This window comes from Odontesthes bonariensis, chromosome 4, assembly GCF_027942865.1.
Source record: "Odontesthes bonariensis isolate fOdoBon6 chromosome 4, fOdoBon6.hap1, whole genome shotgun sequence".
Classification (NCBI taxonomy): Eukaryota; Metazoa; Chordata; class Actinopteri; order Atheriniformes; family Atherinopsidae; genus Odontesthes; species Odontesthes bonariensis.
The window spans coordinates 8,292,013-8,315,588 of record NC_134509.1 but is presented as its reverse complement, the minus strand read 5'-3'; the positions used below and the strand labels follow the sequence as shown (position 1 = coordinate 8,315,588).

At 40.4% G+C, this 23,576-nt stretch overlaps 1 protein-coding gene across 6 annotated transcripts in view; it reads right to left on the bottom strand.

Moving 5' to 3' along the window:
* adgrl3.1 (adhesion G protein-coupled receptor L3.1) overlaps window positions 1-23,576 on the bottom strand; it is a 131,635-nt gene that overhangs the window by 3,151 nt on the left and 104,908 nt on the right. Inside the window, exons 15-25 of one of the 6 annotated variants that reach the window (XM_075462777.1) lie at window positions 23,107-23,283; window positions 21,957-22,166; window positions 17,217-17,437; window positions 14,509-14,575; window positions 13,289-13,380; window positions 9,151-9,319; window positions 7,803-7,931; window positions 7,129-7,222; window positions 2,603-2,731; window positions 1,522-1,539; window positions 571-873 (exon numbers count right to left, since the gene is read on the bottom strand). In XM_075462777.1, coding sequence (XP_075318892.1) covers window positions 571-873; window positions 1,522-1,539; window positions 2,603-2,731; window positions 7,129-7,222; window positions 7,803-7,931; window positions 9,151-9,319; window positions 13,289-13,380; window positions 14,509-14,575; window positions 17,217-17,437; window positions 21,957-22,166; window positions 23,107-23,283 — 1,609 coding nt within the window. Of the gene's footprint in view, window positions 1-570; window positions 874-1,521; window positions 1,540-2,602; window positions 2,732-7,128; window positions 7,223-7,751; window positions 7,932-9,150; window positions 9,320-13,288; window positions 13,381-14,508; window positions 14,576-17,216; window positions 17,438-21,956; window positions 22,167-23,106; window positions 23,284-23,576 lie in introns of all 6 variants that reach the window. The other 5 variants (XM_075462772.1, XM_075462773.1, XM_075462774.1 and 2 more) reach the window with 5 other exon arrangements.

Genomic DNA, 23,576 nt, shown 5'->3' with positions numbered 1-23,576 from the left:
TTAGTATGCTTTATGAAAATGTTGCTTATATTGCTTCCTAATTGTGTATTCGTGCTAGTCTAATCTGCTCTGGTCTCAGTAGACTTAATTATGTAAATGTCAGTAGTTTGGTGCCCTTCCTCAGGGCTACCTTGGGATTGGGACACATGTCTTGGTCAGGGATCTTTGTAGGGTGCAAACATCTGTGTACATTTAAATTTTTTGTCGATGTTCAATCACACAACAATAAACCTATAGATGGCGATTGATTGCGCATGTATGGACTGCATCCTCCAAGAGCATCACAAGTTGAGATAATAGATAATAAACTGCTGTGTGTTTGCATGGTTGTAGTTGTCCATGTGGACATCTAAAGGGGAGTGTATTTACAGACTCGAATTTATGTAGGATGTTGGATTCTTTGATCTAATTGGTTGTGTTTTCTAACTGGCTAAAAAGTCCAATACATGTTTTGTTGTCCCTATTTGTCAAGTTCAGATCTTTATAGTTAGATTATAAAGCAGCGTATCCAGACAAAAAGCCTTTCCATGTGATTGTCAATCTTAGAAATGAAATTAAACCACAAGTCACCTCCGTTGGCCATACTGCTGTTGACCAGCTTGTTCATCAGGTTGTGACTGCGCTCTGTTGTGGCTCTCTCGTGATTGTTGAGGTAAGGTGGGATGTAGTTGGAGGTCAGCTCTTTCAGGATCTTCTTCTCCAAGGTTGTCTCCTTGTGGTTGCTGTGGGTGCCATAGCCGCTGCTGCGATCTAGAATCTGAACGCAGTCACTCAAGTACTCGCTGCTGGCCATGCTGTAGTTGTTTGCATGGTTGCCATTAAGAGGGAGTGTATCCATTACACTGGAGTCTCTTGCGTTGTTCAGGATGCCCTCTGAGGGGAAAAAAAAAATAAAGAAAAGAATCATCAGGATTTTTCCATAAACCACATGATGATTTCTCAGGGAAAATATTTGAATTATTGCTTCACATCACAGTATGTGCCGTGAGTTGAGGATTTAAAAAGCAGATGATCATTTTTTGGGAGAAAAAGTGGAGGAAAAATGCATCCATAATTTATTTAGGAGAGGCTTCAGGAGTACTTCATTTTCTCAGTTACAACATAAACTTCAGCAATATAAAAAGTAGATAATAATAATTGAAATAGTTAAAATGTTTTCGATACGCCAATTACAGTAATTATATTGCAAGGAACTTTGAAATTAAATTAAACAAAAGAAAGAAAAAATACTTAATTAATCTCAAAAGGAATTATCATAACTTTAACCATGTAACTTTAAGGTCAAATGTGTTACATCTCAAATATGACTTAAATGTGAAAGTAGCTTCTCTAGGGAAGGAATCTAAAATGGTGCCAAACTAAGCAATACAACAGCACAGCTCATTTTCTCCAGTCATTTGGTGGACTGAAAAAGACTTACTGAGAAAATTGGTTAGGCTTCTTTAAAAGCAAGGAAGATAAAAAAAATAAGTTGATGTTGATGAAGGAGTTAAGAATGAATTTAATCAGTTTAGCTCTTACTTGTGTCTCGGTATGGCGCTGATGGACAGCGTGACGGAGGAGAAAGAGAAAAGACACACAGGTGAGTTCCTACACAGCTCACCAACTTCACAGCAACAAATCAAAATCAGTACCATACTATACATACATGTAAAGTTTATAAATACACCAATCAGCCATAACATTATGACCGGCCACCTAACACCGAGTAGGTTCTCCTCATGTTGGTCCTCCACAGCTCTGACAAGTCAGGACGTGGACTAAGACCATTTAAGGGTTTTCCTGAAGTGTTTGCTAGTGGGGCGTTAGCAACAAATCCTTTGGGCCCTGTGGGTTGTGAGGGGGGGGAATCTTTTGTGGATTGGGCTTGCTTTTCCAGAGATGCCATCAGATCCCATCAGATAGGAATCTGGTGAGTTTGGAAGTCGGATTAAAGCCTGAGACTTGAAGTCATGCTCTTTGAGCCCTTCTTTAGCAGTTTTTGCAGATGCCTCTGCTGTCCTGCTTGGGGAGGCTGCTACTGTAGAGGAGCGCTGTTGCCTTGTAGTGGGTGTTGCCTTATGGTTGATCGGTGTGGGAATTTATATATATATATACATATATATATATATATATATATATATATATATATATATATATACATATATATATATATATATGTATATATATATGTATATATATTGCTTACTAACTGCTATCATATGGTTTCTCTTTTCTTTAACACAGATGAAAACATAAAAGCATACCTCACAAATGCCACTTAAAACACGAGTTCATGAACAACACAAACCCAAAGTCTCACTCACAAAGCAAAATTATGAATGACGCAAATTAAATGACATGAATAAAACGGAATAAAAACTAAATGGCTCCCAAGTAGCTTATAAAAGACATCTTCAGCCTGCAACCAATAGCATGCACACAAACACACAAATTTTTCTATCCATGCATCTTGGAATGTGATTCACCTCACTTGGGAACTGTAATAAAGGTTCATCAGAGGAGTGAACATTTTAAGATGAAATACCCATGCAAAACAAATCTAATAAAAAAACTACAAGCTAACTTTTTACAACGTTCATAATAGGAACATCAGGCACACCTTGGGTGTTGTACATGCCCACGGCTGGGTTGTTATAGACTGCCGAGTCCCCCAGGAGAGTGTTATAAGGGTTGTTAGTACCATGGGGACGAAGGAGAGCATTAGTTATAAGATGATTAGCCATGGCTCCTGGTACAGGCAGATAGAGAAAGAGAGAGGAAGAGTGACAGCCGGGGGCGAGAGAGGAGGAGAAAGGAAAAGGAACAGCCAAGTCAAGAGAGAAAAAGAGAGAAGCACTCGAGAGTAAAAAGAAGCAGAGTGGAGATAGAGGTAACAGGAGGGAGCGTGTAGCCGTCGCAGAGTGGAAGTAAGCAAGAATTTTAAAAAAAAAGAAAGAGGAAAGGAGAGTGAGATGGAGAGCGAGTGTGTGGAAGAAAGAGGGAGAGAAGAGGACAAGTGAGTCAAACAAGCAAACACAGTTTAGGGAGAAAGCCGAGAAAAAGCTTGACAAGTCATTCTTGTAGTCACTGTGTACAGGCTGAGGAAGGGGACGGAAGGCAGAGACAATGAGCGCAGCTCAGAGCAGGCTGTGCTGCAGTTCTATACGCTTGAGCAGAGAGGCATGACTACAGGATAGTTGATGCACAAAAGAGCCACAAAAAAAAAAGAGTACATTTTCTCGCCCCTGCTAGGAGAAAGATCACATTAAGACAAAAATCTGAAGACAAATGACCATGACAGGTCTAATCCACTTCACCTCATGCTGTACTCTACTGTGTCCCAAACAGCACACGACCCCTAACCCTACGTGTGTCCTACAGAATCAAAACATGGAGGCCAAACTGAGGCACTAAAACATCTCAGTGGTTTCATACACAGGTTGTCGGCATCAGACGTGTAATTCTGTTCTTTCTTTGTATATCAAACTGAATCTCATATTAGAAAGACCGCTGTCACTTATTTTGATAAGGTACTAATTTAAAGAATATTAGATTAATTTACTCTCTTTAACCTATGAGCTGGCAGCTTTTTTTTTTTCCTTTATTTTTTTGCAAATAATTCTATGATGTAACAATACAATACAAACGCAAACAAATGCTACTGATAAAAAGTGACAACATACATGTACTGTTGGCAGGTTGACCAAATTTGGAAAGGAAACAAGTAAAACATTCATTTATGATGCACAAATCTGTTGTTTAGTCAATTACTGGTGAGCAATGCATTGCGTGTTTTGGTTATTGTGTTTCTCCAATGCAAAATTCATTTTAAAAAATCTAATCAAATTAATGTTGGATCATGGCAGGGTTAAAAAATGTTACAATTTTTTTAAAACTTCAAGACCTGGAAGTAAGTACAGTAGGAATATGTTGTTACCACAGCTATACTTTACATGTAGTACTGAGTAGTTCAAACTGTCGACTGGTACAGCGTGTTTCTTTGTCCATATTCTCATGGAAGGACCAATTATTACCACGTGGAAGGATCAAATTTGCATCATCCACCTTGCTAACTCTGGATCTTATCATTTGAGCTAATTTAAGCCTATTATCACAGACCTATGCTGCTAACAGTGGAAGGACAATACTAGAGGCTGAGACTCACCTCAGTGTGACACATGCTAAAACAGGAAAATGACCTAACATGTAGACATATAAATTACATAAATCAGTTGTTTTTTAGAAAAAAAGTGTGTGTGTGTGGTCATCACTACATCTTGTAGGTGTGTGATCCCTAAAGTATTGGAATCAAGCAAAAAATGTCAGTAAAATGAAGTATTTAGAACAGATAGCATTGTTTTGTTTTCTCAGTGGTTTCCTGGTTTATAGGAGAGCTTTCTGACAGACAGGCCAGATTTTTGTTTTTACCACATCACTGCAGGGCACACACACACACACACACACGCATTACCTTCTCAACATGTTTCCTGGGCACATAATCTCTTCTTAAAATATACTTTTAACAGGAAGCCTTTCCTGTTTTTACCAGATTGTTTCTTTTTTAATTGATTGGATGGCTGCACTACAGTGTTATCATATATTATAGTGTTGCTTTGTTTTCGGTTGTTTTTATGTGGCTTCATTTTTTTTATCTGTCGCTCTGTGAAATACTTTATAACATTTGTTTAGAAAAGCGCTATATGAACTGAATGTATTATTATGTTATAATTGCATGGAAAATTAGGTAATAAGACCTTTTTTCACAGGCAGAACATTTATCTTAGAAATACAATTCAGTAGAATTAGAAAGCAGCATAAAATGGAAATAACAAGTCAGCCAGTGTAATGTGAATGCTGAATGCTATGTGCTGTGACTGACAAGTACGTCGGTCATGTGACATGACAAGGCTACCATCTACCTTAAGAGTTCATTGGCCAATTAGTGTTTTCATTGCATTTCGATTTGCGGCGTGATTTTTAAATACAGTTAACCTACGCGGTTTCTGAAGGTTTGTGCAAGATGTTAAGCTGCTACTAAAGGAAATGGACTCCCGATGCCTGAAATCAAGTTTCTAACGCACGCTGATGTCTTTCCTGCGGAAATGAACCGAAGGAGCCGTCGAACAGCCCAGGATTACAGCTGTCACAGCTGATGAGCTCAAAAAGACCATCAGAAAAATGTTCTGTCTGAAAAAATGGTTCAACAACCTGACTGCGAGTCTGTGTGACTGATGCCACAATGAGACAAGCTAAACAAATGGTTTATGACAGAGTGTCAATTTTTTTTTCGACAATATAATCAATATGTTGTGTAGTTCTTCAATGTGTGTTTGACACACATTTCCATATCACCCCAGTAATATGACTACCTTCTTTAGGTCTTATTCTGTCATTGTCAGCGGCTGCCGCCATTACTCAAGTGTGTTTGACTGGAAAAATTTGCTCGTCTCTCAGTGTCAACTGATGTTATCGTCATTGCTGTTGTTCCACAGAACTATTTCTCAGAAGAGGAAATGGTGTCGTTTGAGAGACAGCAGAGGACAGCGGACATTTTTAACACCACGTTTTAAAAAAAAATAGTAATTGAATTGATTGCATTCATTTAATGTAATTCCACTTTCACTCAATATGTCACAGTATCTAGTCATTTGAAAATCTACTCGCTGTTCAACACACTATAAAAGTCCGGGGGGAGGAAAGAGGTGTGAGTTTCTTAAGCCCTGCCTCACTAAGTGCGTGATAATTCAAGTGCTGACATACACCGTGCCTGCTTTAGTATCAATCTGTCATGCTAACAGCTTATTAGTGGCCTGAAGGAAGCGAGGGCCACCTCTCAGCTTAGAAACTAACAAATGGCAGCACACATTCCAGTGTGTGTGTGTGTGTGTGTGTGTGTGTCAAACTGTCTGATCATTTGGGTATCCACACCCTCATTACAATAGCCCTCACACAGTCATACTTCTGGATTCTGTTCCTACAGTCCATTACAGTGCCTTACTCTGGAGCGAAGTAAAAAGACAGTTATGAAATTAATAGAAAAGCATTGAACTAAGCTCAAAATTCTACTGTACAATTCTATTAGTGTGTCGTGGTGTAAGCTATTCAGCATTAAGTTACAGTCAAAGGAATAGGAAAGCAGGCCCTCTTTCAGTTCAAAGGTTTTACATATCCCAACCAGCGTGAAGAATCCTCTAATTCCTATCAGGTCTTAAAATTAGGCAACTCTAAACTCAGATTATCAGCTACACGTGAAATGAACTGTCATTGCAGATTTAACTAAATATGAGCCAAAGTGAAAAGAAATAATGTGTGAAAAACTAAGTAAACTCAAACAGCTTCCATAGGAATTAAGAAGGTAAGTAGCAGCCAGATGCTGCTAATCAAAGGCTCATCAGGTGTGAACGTCTCCATCAAAACGGAAATTTGGGCAGTTTGCTGCTCTGGAGCATTCAGATAAAGACATCGGGAATGATCTTAGAGAAGCAATTGTTGCTGCCCTTGAACCTGGGAAGGGTTATAAGACTGTTTCCAAACAATTTAAAGTCCACCAATCTACACTGGGAAAGATTATTCACAAGTGGAAAATATTCAAGACAGTTGTAAATCTTCCCAGGAGTGGACGTCCTGGCAAGTGCACACCTTGCAGTCACCGAATCGACAATGAACTCCTCTGTATACCAAAGTATTCGAGAGGTAAATGTGCAGCCATCTGTCTGACAGCTAAAGCTTGGCTGAAACTGGGTCATGAAACAGAACATTAAACCCAAACATGGCAGCAAATCTACAACAGGATAGCTGAAAAAGAAAAGAATCAAGGTGCTGCAATGGTCCAGTCAAAATCCAGACCTCGACCTATCTGAAATGCTTCTTGTGGGACCTTAAGAGAGCTGACAGATGATTCACTTCTGACAAGTCTGCCTCTGCTTCCTCTTAAGTCACCCTTTGAAACGAGATTAAAAAGTAAGTCATCTTAACAAATTTCAGTCTCCTAAACATCCACTCTTCAAGATTACGACACAACTATCAGCAGACTGCACTTCCTCTGTGTTCCTAAATGACAGCGTATGCTGCCTGCGCAACCTGCTATTAACACAGTAGATATGGTGACAGTGATGTGGACGCAAATGATAGGTATCCAATGGTTACCTCGGTTGAGCGTAGCGGAGCTGTTGATGTCTCCAGTGATGAAGGAGGACTCCTGTTTCCTCACAGTGTCGTTCCACATCCTCCTGATGCGACTCTATATGCAGGAGAAAAGAAGCAAGAGAGAAGGAGACAGGGAAAAGGGTAAAGAAAGTATGGGCAAAGGCAAAAGGATGGAGGTAGGTAGGGATAATGATGGGGAAAAGGGATGGAAAGGAAGGGTTTAGAACATGGTGGGGGGGACAAAGAAATATGGTAAGAAAATATGGAATATGATGTGCAAAAGAAAGGCAAATTAGTGCAGGGAAGGCAGTAAAGAAACACGAAAGAAACAGGCAGGGAATAATGATAATAATAATAAAGCGTCAGTGTCATTCTCACTTAGTATACTTGAATGTCAGCAGCAGTACCCATGTTAGTCGGGGTTTGGGATATCTAACTTTCAGCTCACTAAATAAATGAGTAAATAGAATCTACACTGTATGTCTGCAAACAAAAAATTTGTGGCATTCAATTCGATGATGCATGTATTTTTCAGGGATCAAATATTCCCATAATAAATAATCAAACAAGTTGAACGTTTGTAGCGATAACCCCAAAGCCCGTAAGGCGTGCTCTGGCCTCACCTGAGAGTCTGCTGTGCTGTAGCGTCCAGGTGTGCAGGCAGGTAAGCTCACCTGTGAGCCTGTGGAGTAGCGGCCCGGGGTCCTCGAGGTGGTGGTCTTACTGGAGGACGAGATGGATGTCTCCACGCTCTTGCCGCTGCAGCAGTGAGTGCGCAGACATTTGCCGTACTCTTTGCGCACCTGGGCGGGGGAGGGGGGGACGTTTAATCGTAAGACCGTTGAACAAGCACATTAAAAAAAGTAGGGATTGACTGATGTTCTGCCCTAACCTTGTGCACACTAAAGCATATTTTCAGTGTGATGTAGTATGAAAAAACAAACTTTCTTTTTTACTCAAATTCCCTGAGTAAACACTAAACCCGTGAAATTTAGACATTAAAAGATTAACTTCATAAACTTTCCTCAGTCAACATTCACCCTAAAAGCCATCTGAAATGGGCATATTCTTTAGGGAGACATATGATGCACTTGTAAACACACAACATCTGCACTTAGATCCCAATCAAGTTAGAACAAATAAGACTGTAATTGATTTTTAACAAGCTAGTTGGACTGGCAGACGTGTATTGCCACATGCTCTGTTTGAACAGCTGTGTGCTGAGTTGCTTCATGCATCTTGGGAGAAACTGCGCTGGGCTGCGGCCAAAAAAAACCTCTGCACTGTTCTGAGGACTTTTCTCTGGATAGCTGATCCCACAGCCTAACCTGCACATACACTTATTCACCAGCCATACACTTAAAACTCTGCAGCACTGCAACCAGATGAGGGCATTAAGCATTTGATGCATTCTCTTTCTATATTCTACTCCTCTTCTGTTCTCACAGACACTGACAATGTGTGGGAGAGCCTGTAAAAATATCCCATGATGTCTTGACTCTTCTTGGAAGCCACATATAACTCATGTATAAGAAGTAACACATCTGTGCTCACAATTTCTAATGAGTTTTTCGGTCAATCTACCAGAAATAATACACAAAAGACGTCTTTAAGAGAAAAGGGTAGTGTTAGCGAGGCTGGAGGACTAAATCATAGAAATCATCAGGGGTGTGTTACTGTTACCACCACCAGTCAGACATCCAAATAGACATTTATTGCATTCCCCTGAGGCCAATATTTAGAGTAATTAAAACTGAGTATTATGATGACGAGAAGCTTTCTGTGCTGCTGAAAAATGAAAGTCAAGCTGTAAGATAAGAACCTCAATTTGTTACCTGCTGCAAGACAGACGATAGAAGGAAAACGCATGAGAACTGAGGAAAACTGATTGAACTGACTGATCAAACCAGTGGCAGCTCTGCCGATATTTTTTGGTGTCACTACTAATAATTGCTAGCTTGTATAAGCGTTTGTATTTCTCCATTCGGCACATTTCTGTCTAGCTTTGTCTGTCTGACTCACCTTTTTCTGTAAGATGCAGTGAAAGATGAAGATGAACATGCCCTGCAAAGAGTTGAAGATGGTAAACAGGTACGCCATGATCACGGTGCTCTCATTGATGTACATTAGGCCGAAAGCCCAGGTTAGGCCCAGCAGACACAGCAGGGCTATGGCACCGATCACCCAAGACCTTTGAAAGAAGAGAATAGGAAAATGAATTATTGTTCTTTGCAACTGAGATTCAAACGTGCAAAGTTGGTCTTTTCTCTGGGATTTGAAAAACTATCCAAGGCTGATAGGTATGGAACCAGGAGAGAGGGATTAGATAAGGTTCATTCAAAGCCCTGACATTATGGGAAAGGGATGGAGAAACAGTGGGAGTTTTGCTTAAAGGAATGATATCCTTACTAGTCAGGGTGGATTTCCTCATTTAGATCTCATCTCAAGGGAAGGGAAGGGAGGTTATAAAAGGAAATATTCTACATTACACTTTTATCAAGATACAGCCAAACTTCATCAGCCCATACACCCGGCAGGAGGTAAAAGAAACATTTTCACAGCCTGAAGTGGGTCTGGAAATCTCTTAGTGCAATCTTGACTATTAACAGTGTAATGTAATCTAATATCTAAAGTAAAAAGTTTTAAGGGTTGTGAACCACCATTTCAAATAAAGGCTATGAAGAATGAGTCATAGGCCAAATGCCAAAGAAATGTGGTCATGTTGAGGCATGTATATCATTTGCAAGTCCTTGCCTAAGTGTTTGTGTGTGAATGTATGTGTGTTTAAATGTGTCCCTGTGTGTGCATGCGTCCATGTGATTGGCTTCACGGGGCAGTAAGTAGAGGGACATTACAGCCATTACAAATGACATTTCCTACAAAAGGTCACAGTTTTGGGTCTGCCACAGCTGAGAGGATGACCATTAATTTGATTGGCTGACTGGGCAGTGTTCACCTCTAATGCAATGGATAGAAACAAGGAAAGCAGACAGTGAAAGAAAGAGGAGGGATGGAGAGAGAACAACACAGAGGGTAGAATATTAGGAGAGTCATGAAGGAGGAAGAGAGACAGAGGAGGAGAGTAAGTGAGTGAGACTGAGGTGATTGATTCGACGTTGCCCTCTGTGGCACCATTCAGGCGAGACAGAACCTCCAATAAAGCTTGTCTGATGACCCTCTTCAATAAAGGGTACACTCGTCTTTCTCTTTCCTACCGTTTCACCTCTTCCTCCAAAGCTCTCTTGAGTCTTAGGTTCTCTCAGCTGTTTCCCTGAATTCACATGCTAAGTTATAGTACATCAAAAGTGCAATAGACTTTTAGATTTTAAGACCTAAGAAATCACAAATGCACAAGAAATCCCTTTTATAAGGCAGCTCAGTGTTTAATGCATAGACTTTCAACAACTTGCATAGACAAATAAGATGACAAGTAAACCAAACAAATTGTCTGTATGACGACAACAGCTGATTGGAAAGTGGCCTTACCAGAGCCAATCCACAACAAAGATAACTTATGATGGCTTGGGGTTAAAGAGACAAAGAAAACAAAGGAAAGAAAAACAAATATAAGACAAAAAGAACAAGACAAAAAGAGAATGATGATGATTAATGAACAAATGAACCACATTAAGACAAGATTAATGAAGTAAAATAGATTTAAATCTAGCCAGCCTTCAGTGTGCTCTCTAAGGAAAGTCATTACAAAGAAAAAGAAGGACCCAAAAGCATTTAATTATAAATCTTCCTTTGAATTTCATCTTTCATCAGGCTTATTCATGACATTCGCCTAAACTACAGAAAAGGAAAAATCAGCTTTTGTCTTTATTTTTTTTTAAACACTTTTACCTTTAAGTTCTACTTAAGCAGCTGTCATGAAAGATACATTGGCAATAATATCTAAATGATACCTCAAGAAACAAGTGAGTCATTTTCTGATTTACATTACAAATTCTGAGCACAGTAAGTCATTGAGCTTCGAGCCATAACAAATTGTGTGAATTATGACACTTTTTGTGTTGAGTTGGGTTGGAGTAAGAAATGACAAAATCTTAGTTAGTTAGTTCGTTGCTGGACAGAAACTCCGTACTATAGAAATTAAGATTTGATTAAAATATTCTCTAGGGGTTGCGTGGGTATCAGGAACAAGACTGATAACAATGTTAAGATGAGTTTAGTGGGTAATATCTCAAAATGATGCAAAATTAAGGTGAAATGTGCCTCATCCAACATGGTGACATTAAAAACTGTTGGATATTAGATTTGAAGGAATAGTTATACATTTTGGGAAACATGCTCATTTTCTTTCTTCAGAGCTGGATGAAAAGATTGGTGCCACTCTCATGCAAGTATAGCAACTGAATGAAGCTAGAGTTACAAGCTAGTTAGCTTAGCATAAAAACAAAATGACTAGCTCTACTCCAATGGCAAGAAAATCTAATGCTCAATAAACACCCATTATCCTTTTGTTTAATCCATAGAAGGAAAAAATACAAAGCGTGACATTTGAGATTGCATAAAGGATTATCTCTCCAGCTGCTAAGAAATATTATGCAGCAGAACAGCAGTATGGCACATTAGTCCCCATGAGAGCACAAGTTCTTTGTGCCTCCAGTGTTCTTATGCTAAGCTAACTGTCTATTGGTTCCAGCTACTTCCCAAATTTGTAAAACAGACAAAAGTTTGACATGAAACTTTGTCCTAAAGACATGTGCTTAAAAGGCTCATATTTTTTGTTTGTTTGTTAGTTTTGCTTTGTTTTTATGTAGGACTGTATGAAGTAATTATGACACGTAAGTGTTATAAGTTCTTCACCAGTCAACAACTGCTTGTACAGTACTGTGCAATGCCGACGCAACCCAAAATTCTTTGGTTGAGAATATTTAGTGCCAATGAAAATAATTGTCTAAGATCAAAGTGAAACAGGTAAAATAACTGCTTTAGGTTTTTGAAGTTTGAGTCGTTTTATACTAAATATTTATCTAGACTACTGTCCACAAGAAGAAAGAGACTAACTACAAGTAAGTACTTCGAACAACTCCACTTCAATAAAAACAAAACTAATATCTGTCTTAGTTGTTGGAGGCAGAAGGCATGGCCACAGACCTGTCTGTAACATCTTTCAAAGGAACTCATCATTATCAAACTCAGGTTTGACAATCCATTAGCAGGAGCTCAAGTTGTATTTGTTGCTTTTAGCTGTTAGACAGTCTTTCCTCTGACTTTAAGAAGTACATGCTGTTTAATGGGGTTAATTAGTCCTCACTTATGCGGCAGAGACAAGATGGGCGAGGACCTAAGGGTAAATTACACTCTGTACTTTTCTTCACTTCAGACAGGTAGATCGCCCCACACAGACTCACAATTTTAAAGTAAAAATTTTCAGCTGTTCACACCTTGACTTTTGAACTGCGCCACAGCTGTTATTTTACAGACAGTAAAAGTCTTATCTGTCTGCTACACGGGTGATATTTTTCATGAAAAGTTTATTCTAAGTCTTTCATTTTTCCTTCTTCAATCCAAAATTTGTATATTTTTTGTGTAGATGGATGCTTTCCATAACTCCATAAACGATTGGAAGTCTCTAATAATTAAAGTAACTACCAAAATATGGCAATAAGTAGCCTCATATTTTCACTGTGCCATAAGATACTGCAGTGAAACTAATAAACAATTCTGTCAACAACACTTTCTGTTGATTTAGGCCAATGATTATTGATACATTATTTGGGATGTTGTTTTATTTACCACACATAAACATAAAAAAAATAACTCAACTCCCTCTTCTTGGCTTTGCAAAAGGACCAGTCCACCCAAATAATTTTTTTTGTTGAAAACAACTTATGATAGGCTGTCTATCACCCATCCACTCCTCACTCTCTCGATCCAAATCTCACTCCAAGTGAAAGCTAATATTTGTCATCCTAGCAGACATGAAAAATTGTGTTGACCAACTCAGTAAAAAAGAAATGAACAAATTAATTAATCAAAATACGTTTAAATCAAAATGCAAGATTGAAAAGAATTACATTTTAAGACAGCATATTTCCCAAAGTGTCAACTCTTCCTTCAGCCTAATTTACACCCACATGCATAATCACACTTGCTGTCAACACCTGGAACAGCGGTGTGGTGGCAAAACGGTATGAACAGAGGAACTTACTTGATGTTGTCCAGACACCCAGAGTCTGGTTTAAGGATGGCTGTGTGATGGAACATCTTATAGAGGGCAATACCAAGGAAGATTACATTTAGCTGAAAAACAAAGACATTCACATATGTAAGTTATTTTTCTGCAGTAATCAGACTTATAAAGATAGTGTCATTGCTGCAAATGACTCAAAAAGAGTGCATATCCTTTTATTTTTCCCTTCCAGCTGTAATTGGTTTGGGGGTATCAGTCCAAAATCTACAACCTTTTATTGGTTCAAAATACAGCAACTCGAGCTTCAGGGTTAAGACAGCGGTCCATACATTCTTTAATGATCATCGTTAAAATAAACCCAATTCTAAAGGTGCTGTCTTTTTGACTGGCTTGATAACGTGTAGATTGGGATCTTTAGTAATCGCTGCCTGGCTTGTTTTGCTGGGTCTCAGAAGCTGTCACCAGTGGGTGCGGGCTGTAACGCAGCAGTTTCTCCTCCACTGTGCTCCCCTCTTTGCAGCACTTGCAAGATCAGTGCTAACCTGTCTGACATATCTAAACTGAATACAAAGCATCTCAGGCATACAGGCAACTGGGAACATGTCGCGTTGTTTCATTTTGTATCCAACAATGCTTTTTAGGTTTCTTTTTTCTATTCCCGCCTGTGAGTCTGCCGGGTTGTCTCACTTTATTTCTGTCTATGTTGACTTACTCAAGGTAGAATGTCTGTTCCTCCCTCCTCACAACAGTTTGCTGGCTGCTGAAACTCATTCAGCATTGCTCTATAAAAAAGACTGAGAAAATTAGTCTAACTCTCTGGCAGCTTGTGTTTCCCCAGCAACGGCTCCATTGGCATCGCAGGCAAACAGCTGGGCCAGGAGGAAAAACAGAACTTGGATTGTAAAGTAGGTGCCCAATGGCAACATTAGTTTGCTGAGTTCTTCATAATCTGTGTAACACACACCGGTGTGTGCTCTATGTCCCCTCCAAAGATTTCAAGGTTGTTGGAATATGTGCCCACTTGAGAGCTAATCCATGAGTGGGGATTATTAAGTTGACATATAAACTTCCTTGTGCTTATACTTACACTGCTGGGGAGCTCAGGAAAAACTTGTAGGAGATTATCTAACACCTTAATGTAACCCTGTGTTCCTGCACGAACACGCAGCAGCCGTTCTCTCTGTACGTGTAGAGCTATGTCAAGGGTGTGTGAGCATGTACGTGTGTGCGTATCTTACCATAATGATGAGTGTAGCAGGTCCTATAAAGCTCCAAATGAAGTATGTATCCAGCCGCAGCCAGCACCTAGAGACAGAAGATGAAGAGTAAGACGGGGAGACAAAGACATCATGCATGAGAAACACGGAGAAGAAAAACAGGAGAGGAAAAAAGACGCACAGGGATTAAAAACATACTCCAGTCTCAGATGAATGTAGGCAAGCGAGGATTTACCGTTACAGGACAGGACATGCATCACGGTCAGACACACACAGGAGGGGAGGTGGTGGTGGTGGGGGGGGAGAGAGAAGTACATTACAAGACAAACAGTATATCAAACTCCTCTCAACAGAGGGAGGACAAAAGGAATTGGGCTGGATGAAAAAGTGAAAGAGATGAAGAACAGTACAAAAGGTGTTACAGGTTGGAGGAAAATAGATGACGTGTGCACCTCAAACATACATCACCCACAGAGGGGGAGACAGCGAGGGATGAGCATGTGTGATAAATAAACCTTTACTTCCCCCTTAGGGCACAGATATATGCCACATCCTGTGGTCGCAAAAATATGACATGACCGTGTTCATTTAAATACTGAGTTATGGATGTAGACCTCAGAGGGCTATTTATGGAGTCTGGGAATGGCTGCGAAGTTAAAGGACAGAGGAGGGGCCTAATTCATGCACACAAACACACATGTAGGACACAAACACACAGACACGCCTGGCAATTTCTGACCCTGAGGCCTGCCTTGGTTCTAAAGGATATACTGCTATATACTAAAATGTATTAACCAAAACTTCTGTCATCAATGGCACCAAACAGGGTAAGAAATGAAATAAAAAAAATAAAAAAACGTCCTAGAGTGCCCTCCATTGAGGTCAGGCCTAACTGGTGGCAGAGAAAGGTGCCAGAGAGAAACCATTGGAGCAAAATTGCCAACTGATTCATGACCAGCTGCTTTTGAATTATTAATCTTTCAATTTCCAACACATTAGTGAGCCCTCCATTATAGGTCCCTGACTGTGTCACAGTATCCTCCATTAGGGCTCCTTTTGCTAAGTCATAGCCACCTTCATGATGGGCTGTGAATGAGATTCTGTCACCGGCTAACGGGCAGAGGAACGGGGGTGCGTTGCGTGACAAGGTGACACAGCAGGGATGGCAGATGATATTTTCAGAAGTTTTTGTCCCGATGTGTTATGTCAAAAATGATAAGCAGTGTCATTTTAAAGGCCGGACTGATAAATGAGTCCTAAAAGGCCTCGCTTCTAATGAAAAGTACTTTGCAGTGGAACTAGTTCTGTCAATTACATTTCAAATTAGTGAGGGCCATGGGGCATAGAGCTATTTAAAAGCTATTTGCGTGCAATATTACCAAAAAACTACTGAAGAAAATCAGTTTTACAATGACAATCATGTACATCAAATACGTGTGAGAGTCTGTACTTCATTCTAGAAAAACATACCATGTCATTTAGCTTAATTTTTCAAGTGTTAAGCCCACTGTGTCAAGTCTTCTACAATGCTTTGTTGGATAATGACATGCGGTGTGATTATTCAACCAGAACTTGGCATTCAGACTCTCATGTTTTAATGATTGCCCTGCAATGAAATATTGATCTAAGTGGCCTGCGAATTGGTGTGTCTTGATAGTTAAACACAGCTAAATTCCACCCCTCCCTTGTCTTCAAACCTCTATTAGTTGAAGTGTAGATAGTGGAGAGCTGTAATGTGTGAACTACAGAAGGTCCTAGAAGCAGCGAATGTTAGCATTTGAGCATGTGAATCATGTAATGGTGCTATAGCTTTCTGTCATTTAAAAAAAAAAAAAATTCTGTAGGGAGATGCTCTTTTATATGCAACTGAGGAAAGAGATTTTTCTCCTGCCGCATCCACATTGTCAATGTCCACTTTGGATTTTCACAGAATGGATTACGGGTCATGTCATGTCATGTCGAGAGCAACGCGTACATTACATGCGCATTATGTATCTAATATGTACATGCAGTAATGAGTAAAACTGTGGCCTCTTTTCATAGTCAAAGCATGAATGGAGTAGATGTGCCACTCAAGTGTGACTGGGCACTGTGTTCGCTCCTGTTTGTTTGTAGGTTGCTTATTTTGCATATGCCTCATACGAATGACTTCTTTTTCTCTTGGAGTCACGCAGTGTCTGGGGTTGGACAAGTCGAGCGTGCATGACTACGCGACCTTGTGCTTTTAAAATATGTCCTCATCCTTCAATACTATGCATTCCGTCCGCAGAGGCCAGTTTTGTTTCAACACACACAAGTGCGAAGCAGTACGGATGTGTGCACACCCTAACAGAATACTCCATCACTCCCTTCCCAATCCTTCCATTCTCACACTCTTTTTCCCCCTCAGTCTGCTCCGCTGCACATCCCCCCTCCTTCTCTCCTGCCTGCTAAATCCTTCCATATTCACACATTATAGCTGCCTCACTCATGCAGGCACTCTATGGTGCCTCCTCTCCTGCTTGTCCACATACTTCCCTCCTCTTTTTCATCCCTTTCAGATTCTCTCCCCTCTCAGCCTCTCTGTTATTGACACTTGAGAAGTGCCAAAGCTTGTAGTGTCCACTGTGGCAGACGCAGCCAAAATGACAGCAGGCACTCCTTGTTTTTTTTTTTTCCTTGTTTTTTTTTTTTCCTCACTTGCCATTCATCCTCCTTTCATGCAACACACTCCTTGCCGCCTTCCTTACACTCTATCAGTGCCGTAGCTCCTGTAGTCCACTGCAGCGGAGACAGCCACTATGACAGCAGGCACTCCATATCCTGCCAGGTAGAAGTACTTAGTCCTGGAGTGTTCGCTCTCAAACACCTCTACCAGCATGATGTAGAGCTGCACCCCTTCCAGGAACATCCAGGTGAACGCTGCCAAGAAGAAGAAGTGGAGCAAGGCCGCAAAGACTGCACAGACAATCTGGTGGGAGAAAGAAAAGATTAAAGGGACTTACACGTACACACAACCCACACACAAAAAATTCTCAGGAAACGTTTAACCTGGTAGACACTTGCACTGATGAAACGCCACAGGCGATGAGGGTATTTATCAGATTTAGCGAGTAAGGATTTATCATATTCAGGAAGAAAATATGAGGGATTTCAAATTTGGCAATACTTGGATAGACAAGAGATTGAGAGCCCACAGAGAGTCCATAATGTTTGGGACAAAGTCCATTTGTCTTTGACGTCCCCCTACTCAGATTTGATAAAAGTACACATTCCAGACTTTAATTTTCACACATCTCAGTTCCGCCAAGTAGAAATGACAACACTCTTTGTACATAGTCCACCTCATTTCAGGGAACCATAATGTTTGGGACAATTGGCTTCCCAGGTTTTTTTTTTTTGTTCACTCAGGTGTGTGTCATTGCTTAGTGCAGGGATAAGGTATCTAGGCTTGCTTCTACTATTTGGATTCTCTAGTTGCCATTATTCAGCACGAGGAGAGAAGCCAATAGAAGCCAATAAAAGTCAAGGAAGCTATTATGAGGCTGAAAAACAATAACAAAACCATTAAAGACATCAGTCAAACCTTAGGATTACCAAAATATGCTCTCTGGAAGATCATTAAGAAAGAATGCACTGGCGAAACTGTAATCACAAAGGGACTGGTAGGCAAATGAAGACCTCCACTATTGATGACAGAAGATTCCTCATTATGTCTGTCCAACAAATCAGGAACAGTCTTCAGGAGGCAGGTGTGTCTTTGTCAGAGACAGCTATCTGCAGAAGACTTCATGAACAGAAATACAGAGGCCACACTACAAGATGCAAACCAGCTGTTAGCCACAAAAACAGGATGGCCAGATTACAGTTTGCCAAAAAGTACATAAAGAAGCCTACAGAATTCTGGAAAAAGGTGTTATGGACAGATGAGACCAAGATTAGCCTGTATCAGAGTGATAGCAAGAAGAAAGTGTGGCGATGAAAAGGAACTACCCAAAGATCCATAGAAAACATGGTGGTGGGGGTGATATGGCTTGGGCATGTATGGCTGCCACAGGTTCTGGCACACTTATCTTCATTGATGATATCTTCAAGGCAACACAGTTGCCCAAAGCTTCGGAAAACTAAAAAGATAGAAAAATTCTTGAACGGCCAAGCCAGTCACTTGATTTGAATGTAATGAGGGGGACTATGTATAGAAATTGCTGTGATGTCTGAATTATGAAACTGAAATGTATGAAAATGACTAAATTAAAGACTGGAATGTGTACTTTAATCCCATCTGAATTCTTTAATATAGATACATACAACATAATCAACATAATGCACATGTTGATTATATGTATCTGTTTTAGAGTTTAGTTTCCTGTGAATATAGTAATTGTAACATATCAAATACAAATGATTACATGTATACCCACTTGTTTAAACTTTGTGACGGTACGCTCACAACGACTGTAGGTGAAAATATATTAAATTGTACGATGAAAGCGATGAAAACTTGAGAAAATAACAAGAAAACAAAAACACAGTGGCAAAAGATGAGAGGTAGGGAAATGAAAAGGAAGTATCAAGACTAAAAATATGGTATGGTGCTTATAAAAAGAGGTTGAAAAAAAACAACAACAAAAAAACCAGAGGGGAGACTTTGTCCATCAGGTGATGGCAATGTTCTAATCTAAGGAGTCACTCCTAAATCATTCAATGGAGGATTTAACTGAGTTCAATAATGGGGGAGTTTGCAGTTAGAGACAATTACCTAATGTCTGAGAGACAATGAGTTTAGGGGGCGAGGGAGTCAGTCATTTCCATTTCTAAGGGTCACACAGCGATGCTTCCACATACAGGCAAAGATGTGCACACATGCGCGCACCCACACAGGTAAAAAAAAAAAAGTGGCTGCTTATGCAGAAGTCATTAAGTTTTCCTTGTGGAATAACAGGCTTAACCGGCTGTGAGCTAAGGACTACAGCTAAGGTGTTAATGGGGGTCAAAAATAGTCACCAGTAATTAACAGGCGAACAGAATGCACAAAAACATACAAAGAAACACGATCCCTCTCTAACGAACACATACACTCAGAGAAAGAGAGATGCATCGGTGGGAAGGGACACACGCCATCAGATTGCTTTGTCTTTTCATTTGTATATGGAATATCTTTGCTCTAAACACACAGCAGGAGTCTGCGGCTGTTCTTGTATACTGTGTGGGAGAAAACGTTGGAAGGGGGGGCAGCTTTCAGTCCCCACAGGAGCCCCACACAAGCCCTGATTCAAACCACTTCAAAGGTGAAGATTCCTTAAGAGTCTTACAAAATTTGAAATTAAACTGTGTATGCTCTAATGTATCTTTTATGTAATGATATTTGGGTGCAAGTGTAGCCTTAGGGTCAGGTTTAAAGTCCTGAAGCACGACTGAAATATCAAATGTAGACAAACACAGATTGCACAAAACAGAATTTCAACCATGTGGTAGAGCCAGAACAGTGCCACCCATTATTGAAGACAAAGCTTTACACTGGCATCATTAAAAAATTGCTTCACAAACACTCTACACATTCAGGGGCAGGACTTTTTATTTCGATAGTACTACTTGAGAAAGCTTGGGTCCTTCAATATTTACTGCAAGATGTTGACTTTCTCTATGTCTGTGGCGGAGATTGCAATCTGCTTTGCAGCCATCTGTTGGCGTAGCAGCATCAGAGCCAGTGACTCAAAGAAATTGAACAAACTGATGAAGAAGGCTGTGCTGGGGACTGCTCTGGAGTCCCTGGAGCTGATTATGCAAGGAGGAATGTTGCGAAAGCGGCTGAACATAAAAGACACTGCACACACTCATTAACATGGTGATCAAACAATGAAGTGTGTTCAGTCACAGGCTTCTTCAATGTCGCTGCAACAAAGAATGGTATGGGCCAGGGGTATTCAACAAAAATTTTAAGAGGTCCAGTTAGAGAAAATTTCCTCAAGAGAAGGTCCAGAACATGATAATATATAAATATATTATGATATATATAGCGGTTTTATATATACTGTATATATATTATGATGTTCCACGCTGTTGTTTACACAGATTTGATTGGCTGAGCAGCATCATGTGGGATGGCTTAACTCGCATGCAATTGGTCTGTAAGGTCTGCTAAACAAATACCGTAAAGACTAGGAAAGCTGTGCTGGTTAAAATAGAAGTGCCGCAAATGTAGAATCCCTCAGTAATCTATTGATTATAGGTCTGGGTCCGCATAGGACGGCATCTGGGTCCGGACCCGGACCGCTGTTAGTGACCTCTGGTATAGGCCATTCCTGTACATATTTTTTTTTTTTATGCTGATCCTGAATGAAAGGAAATACTGTCTAATATTTCAAATGAATCCCAATCTTGGTCTGAATGTCAGTGTGTATTGTTTGGTCCAAATCTTGCTCGTGAGCAGTTTGCCGAATGGTATTCAGTAATATTTCCAGATTACCTGGGTGACATATTCCTATACAATAAATGAGTACTTTGGCAACATCTACATTACAAACATTGTGATGTAATTGTCTCTGCTCTGTCTCAGTGGTACTTAGCAATTACAGCTGGTGTAGCATAAAGTTTTTACAACACAATATATATTAGTCAATCAATAAAAGTCCATTTTCTATGTAGCACAGAGGCCTGTAGCACATTTTTCCTGCAAGGTAATTCTACCATTTAGCATTGATGTGTACAGTCTGAGGTCTCAGTTTAAGTACTAAATGCAGGTTAAACTTACATTCTCAAATCTACCTCAGTTTAGACTTTGTTGTGGGAAAAAGCTTTAACTAACATACTCCACACAACGAACAGGATTCTGTGAGAAAAGAGAGACTGAAGCTAATGTAGCACAGCAATGACGTCATCTGAGCCAACACTTAATAATAATTTCATATATTATGTGGCAGCGTCTGTGTAAAGTGCACTTTGCATTGTGAATAATTTTTGTGGTGACTGGGAATTGAGGTGTTTGACCGCTACATATTCATCATAGTAAAGTTACTTTGCCATTCATGCAGTACGACCGTTTATGAATTGGTAAAGTTTAATGCCGTTAATTTGTGGTCGCCTCTTTTTCTCAGTATGATAACAGGGGGTTGAGCACATGTAGCAAAGAGTGTATGAGAGAAAAGTTGCACAATCCAATCTGGTTTGAATACAAAGACATGCTTTGTTTGACAGCTGCAAAGAAAAATGTTAGTTTTTGACTTTTTACCACAAAAACGACAGATTCAAAATCTGCTGCCTCCTGTTCACATAGCTGTAATTTGGGCAACTGCTGGCAGAATGTAAACATGTCACAATTTATTTTGCAAATTATTTTGCAAGATCAGTGGTCAGGGCTACAAAACAAAATCAATATTTTGTATTCTATCCTACTCATTCTACCAAAGATGGGCTTGTCGTAAAAGAATACCGATGAACACATTCTGCATTATTTGGACACACGTCAAAAAAGAAAACGCCACCCTTCTTACCGGCTGATCAGCCTTGTTGATTCCAACCAGAAACAATGACTCAGCGATGAACAGGCTGATACAGAGGTTCTTGTGAATGGTGTTGCGATCGCTCTGCAGCCCTCTGAAGAAGCAAAAGGTGAAGATGCAGATCAGCAGGCAAACCAGTGATAAAAGGATGCCCACCCACGTGATGACATCCAGGAGCACGTCGTGCATGCTGTCTGTTTTCTGCGAAGAGAACAAGAAAAGAAAGGAAAGCTTAAGTCAGTCACTTCTAAAAGCACTTTAAAAATGCAGCAACTATAACCGCGTTTAACCTTGGTTTGCCATTAAACATACAGGAGTCATATTCGTCTAAGATGAAACAGAGTGACAGACAACTCCTTCTCTCCCCACCGCAGTCGCCTCTGACTGATGTGAGTCTGGCTGTGTGTCGCTGAGCGTTCAGGGCCACAGCGTTATGCTGCGTTGCACAGGTGTGCTGGCTCTATCCATCAGTGTCCTGCAACCTGGCAGGCAGAGCAATGTTCAACATAACATTCCTGTGATGGATCTACTGCTCAAAACCTCACACAGTGTTCACAGAGGGCTGCCAAGTCGGCTCTGACCATGACCCCTTTAGATGTAACACACATCCTCGGGCCCAGAGGAAGAGAATGGGTGTCGCACAATATCCAGAGACACCAGAGCTGATTTGTGAGGAGAGGCGTGGTCTCAGCGTACCAAAAGAGGGAGACAAAAAAGTGCTTATCCCACACAGGGCAGGACGATTATGCTTTTATCCACCCACTATATCTAATGGATATCCAAATTAGTGATCTCACTTAACAGTCAAAATATCAATTTTACCATTCAATGTGATCTTGTGCTTTGTTCTGTATCTGCTTTGGCAGAACAGAGCCCTGACAAAGTAATGTTTGTTGCTCATAATATTTTATTTTATAGTTTAATGTCAACTGTCCTAACAAATTAAGTGCAAAAGTTTTCCCAGCCAAGTGTGATGAGACTCTAATCTGTTTCACAGATGTTTTGGTCTTCAACTCCTCTTTCCTTGCCTTCCTTCAGTGTTTGACAGCTTGCCAGCCACTGCTAATCAAATGATGAATAACTGACCTCTTGATATTTTCCCCCTCCCTTTCCTGGCAGGCGCAGCAGAATGAACACATACCTTGACCTCCACGTGGGCCATGAGCACCGCAAAGCTGGTGAGGTGGGTGCAGGAGCAGCTGGTGTGTGTGCGATTGGTGGCTAGAAGACGACAGTCCTGTGTGGACCAGAATCCCGTCATGGTGCGCTTGGAGTAGCTCCAGAAGGAGCAGTTGGGATTGAAATTCTTTTCCGAATGCTGGAGGAACAGAGAGAGGGTGATCAAGAGATACCCAGACAGGCAGGACGAAGCTGAGAGACAAAAAGCAGGAGGATCAGGGGACCACGATGGCAAAAAATAGATACTTGGCCATGGGGAGGTGGGAAGTAGAAACACAGAGTGGTTGGAGAGCCAAAAAAAAAGTGAGAAACTGGTGGGAGGGATCGGTGGAAAAATGATGGGGAGGAAGAAACACTGAGAGGGAGTCAAGCACTCACAGCAACAAAACAACAAACAGAAGGGACAGAACGCAAAGAGTGCAGCAACAAATA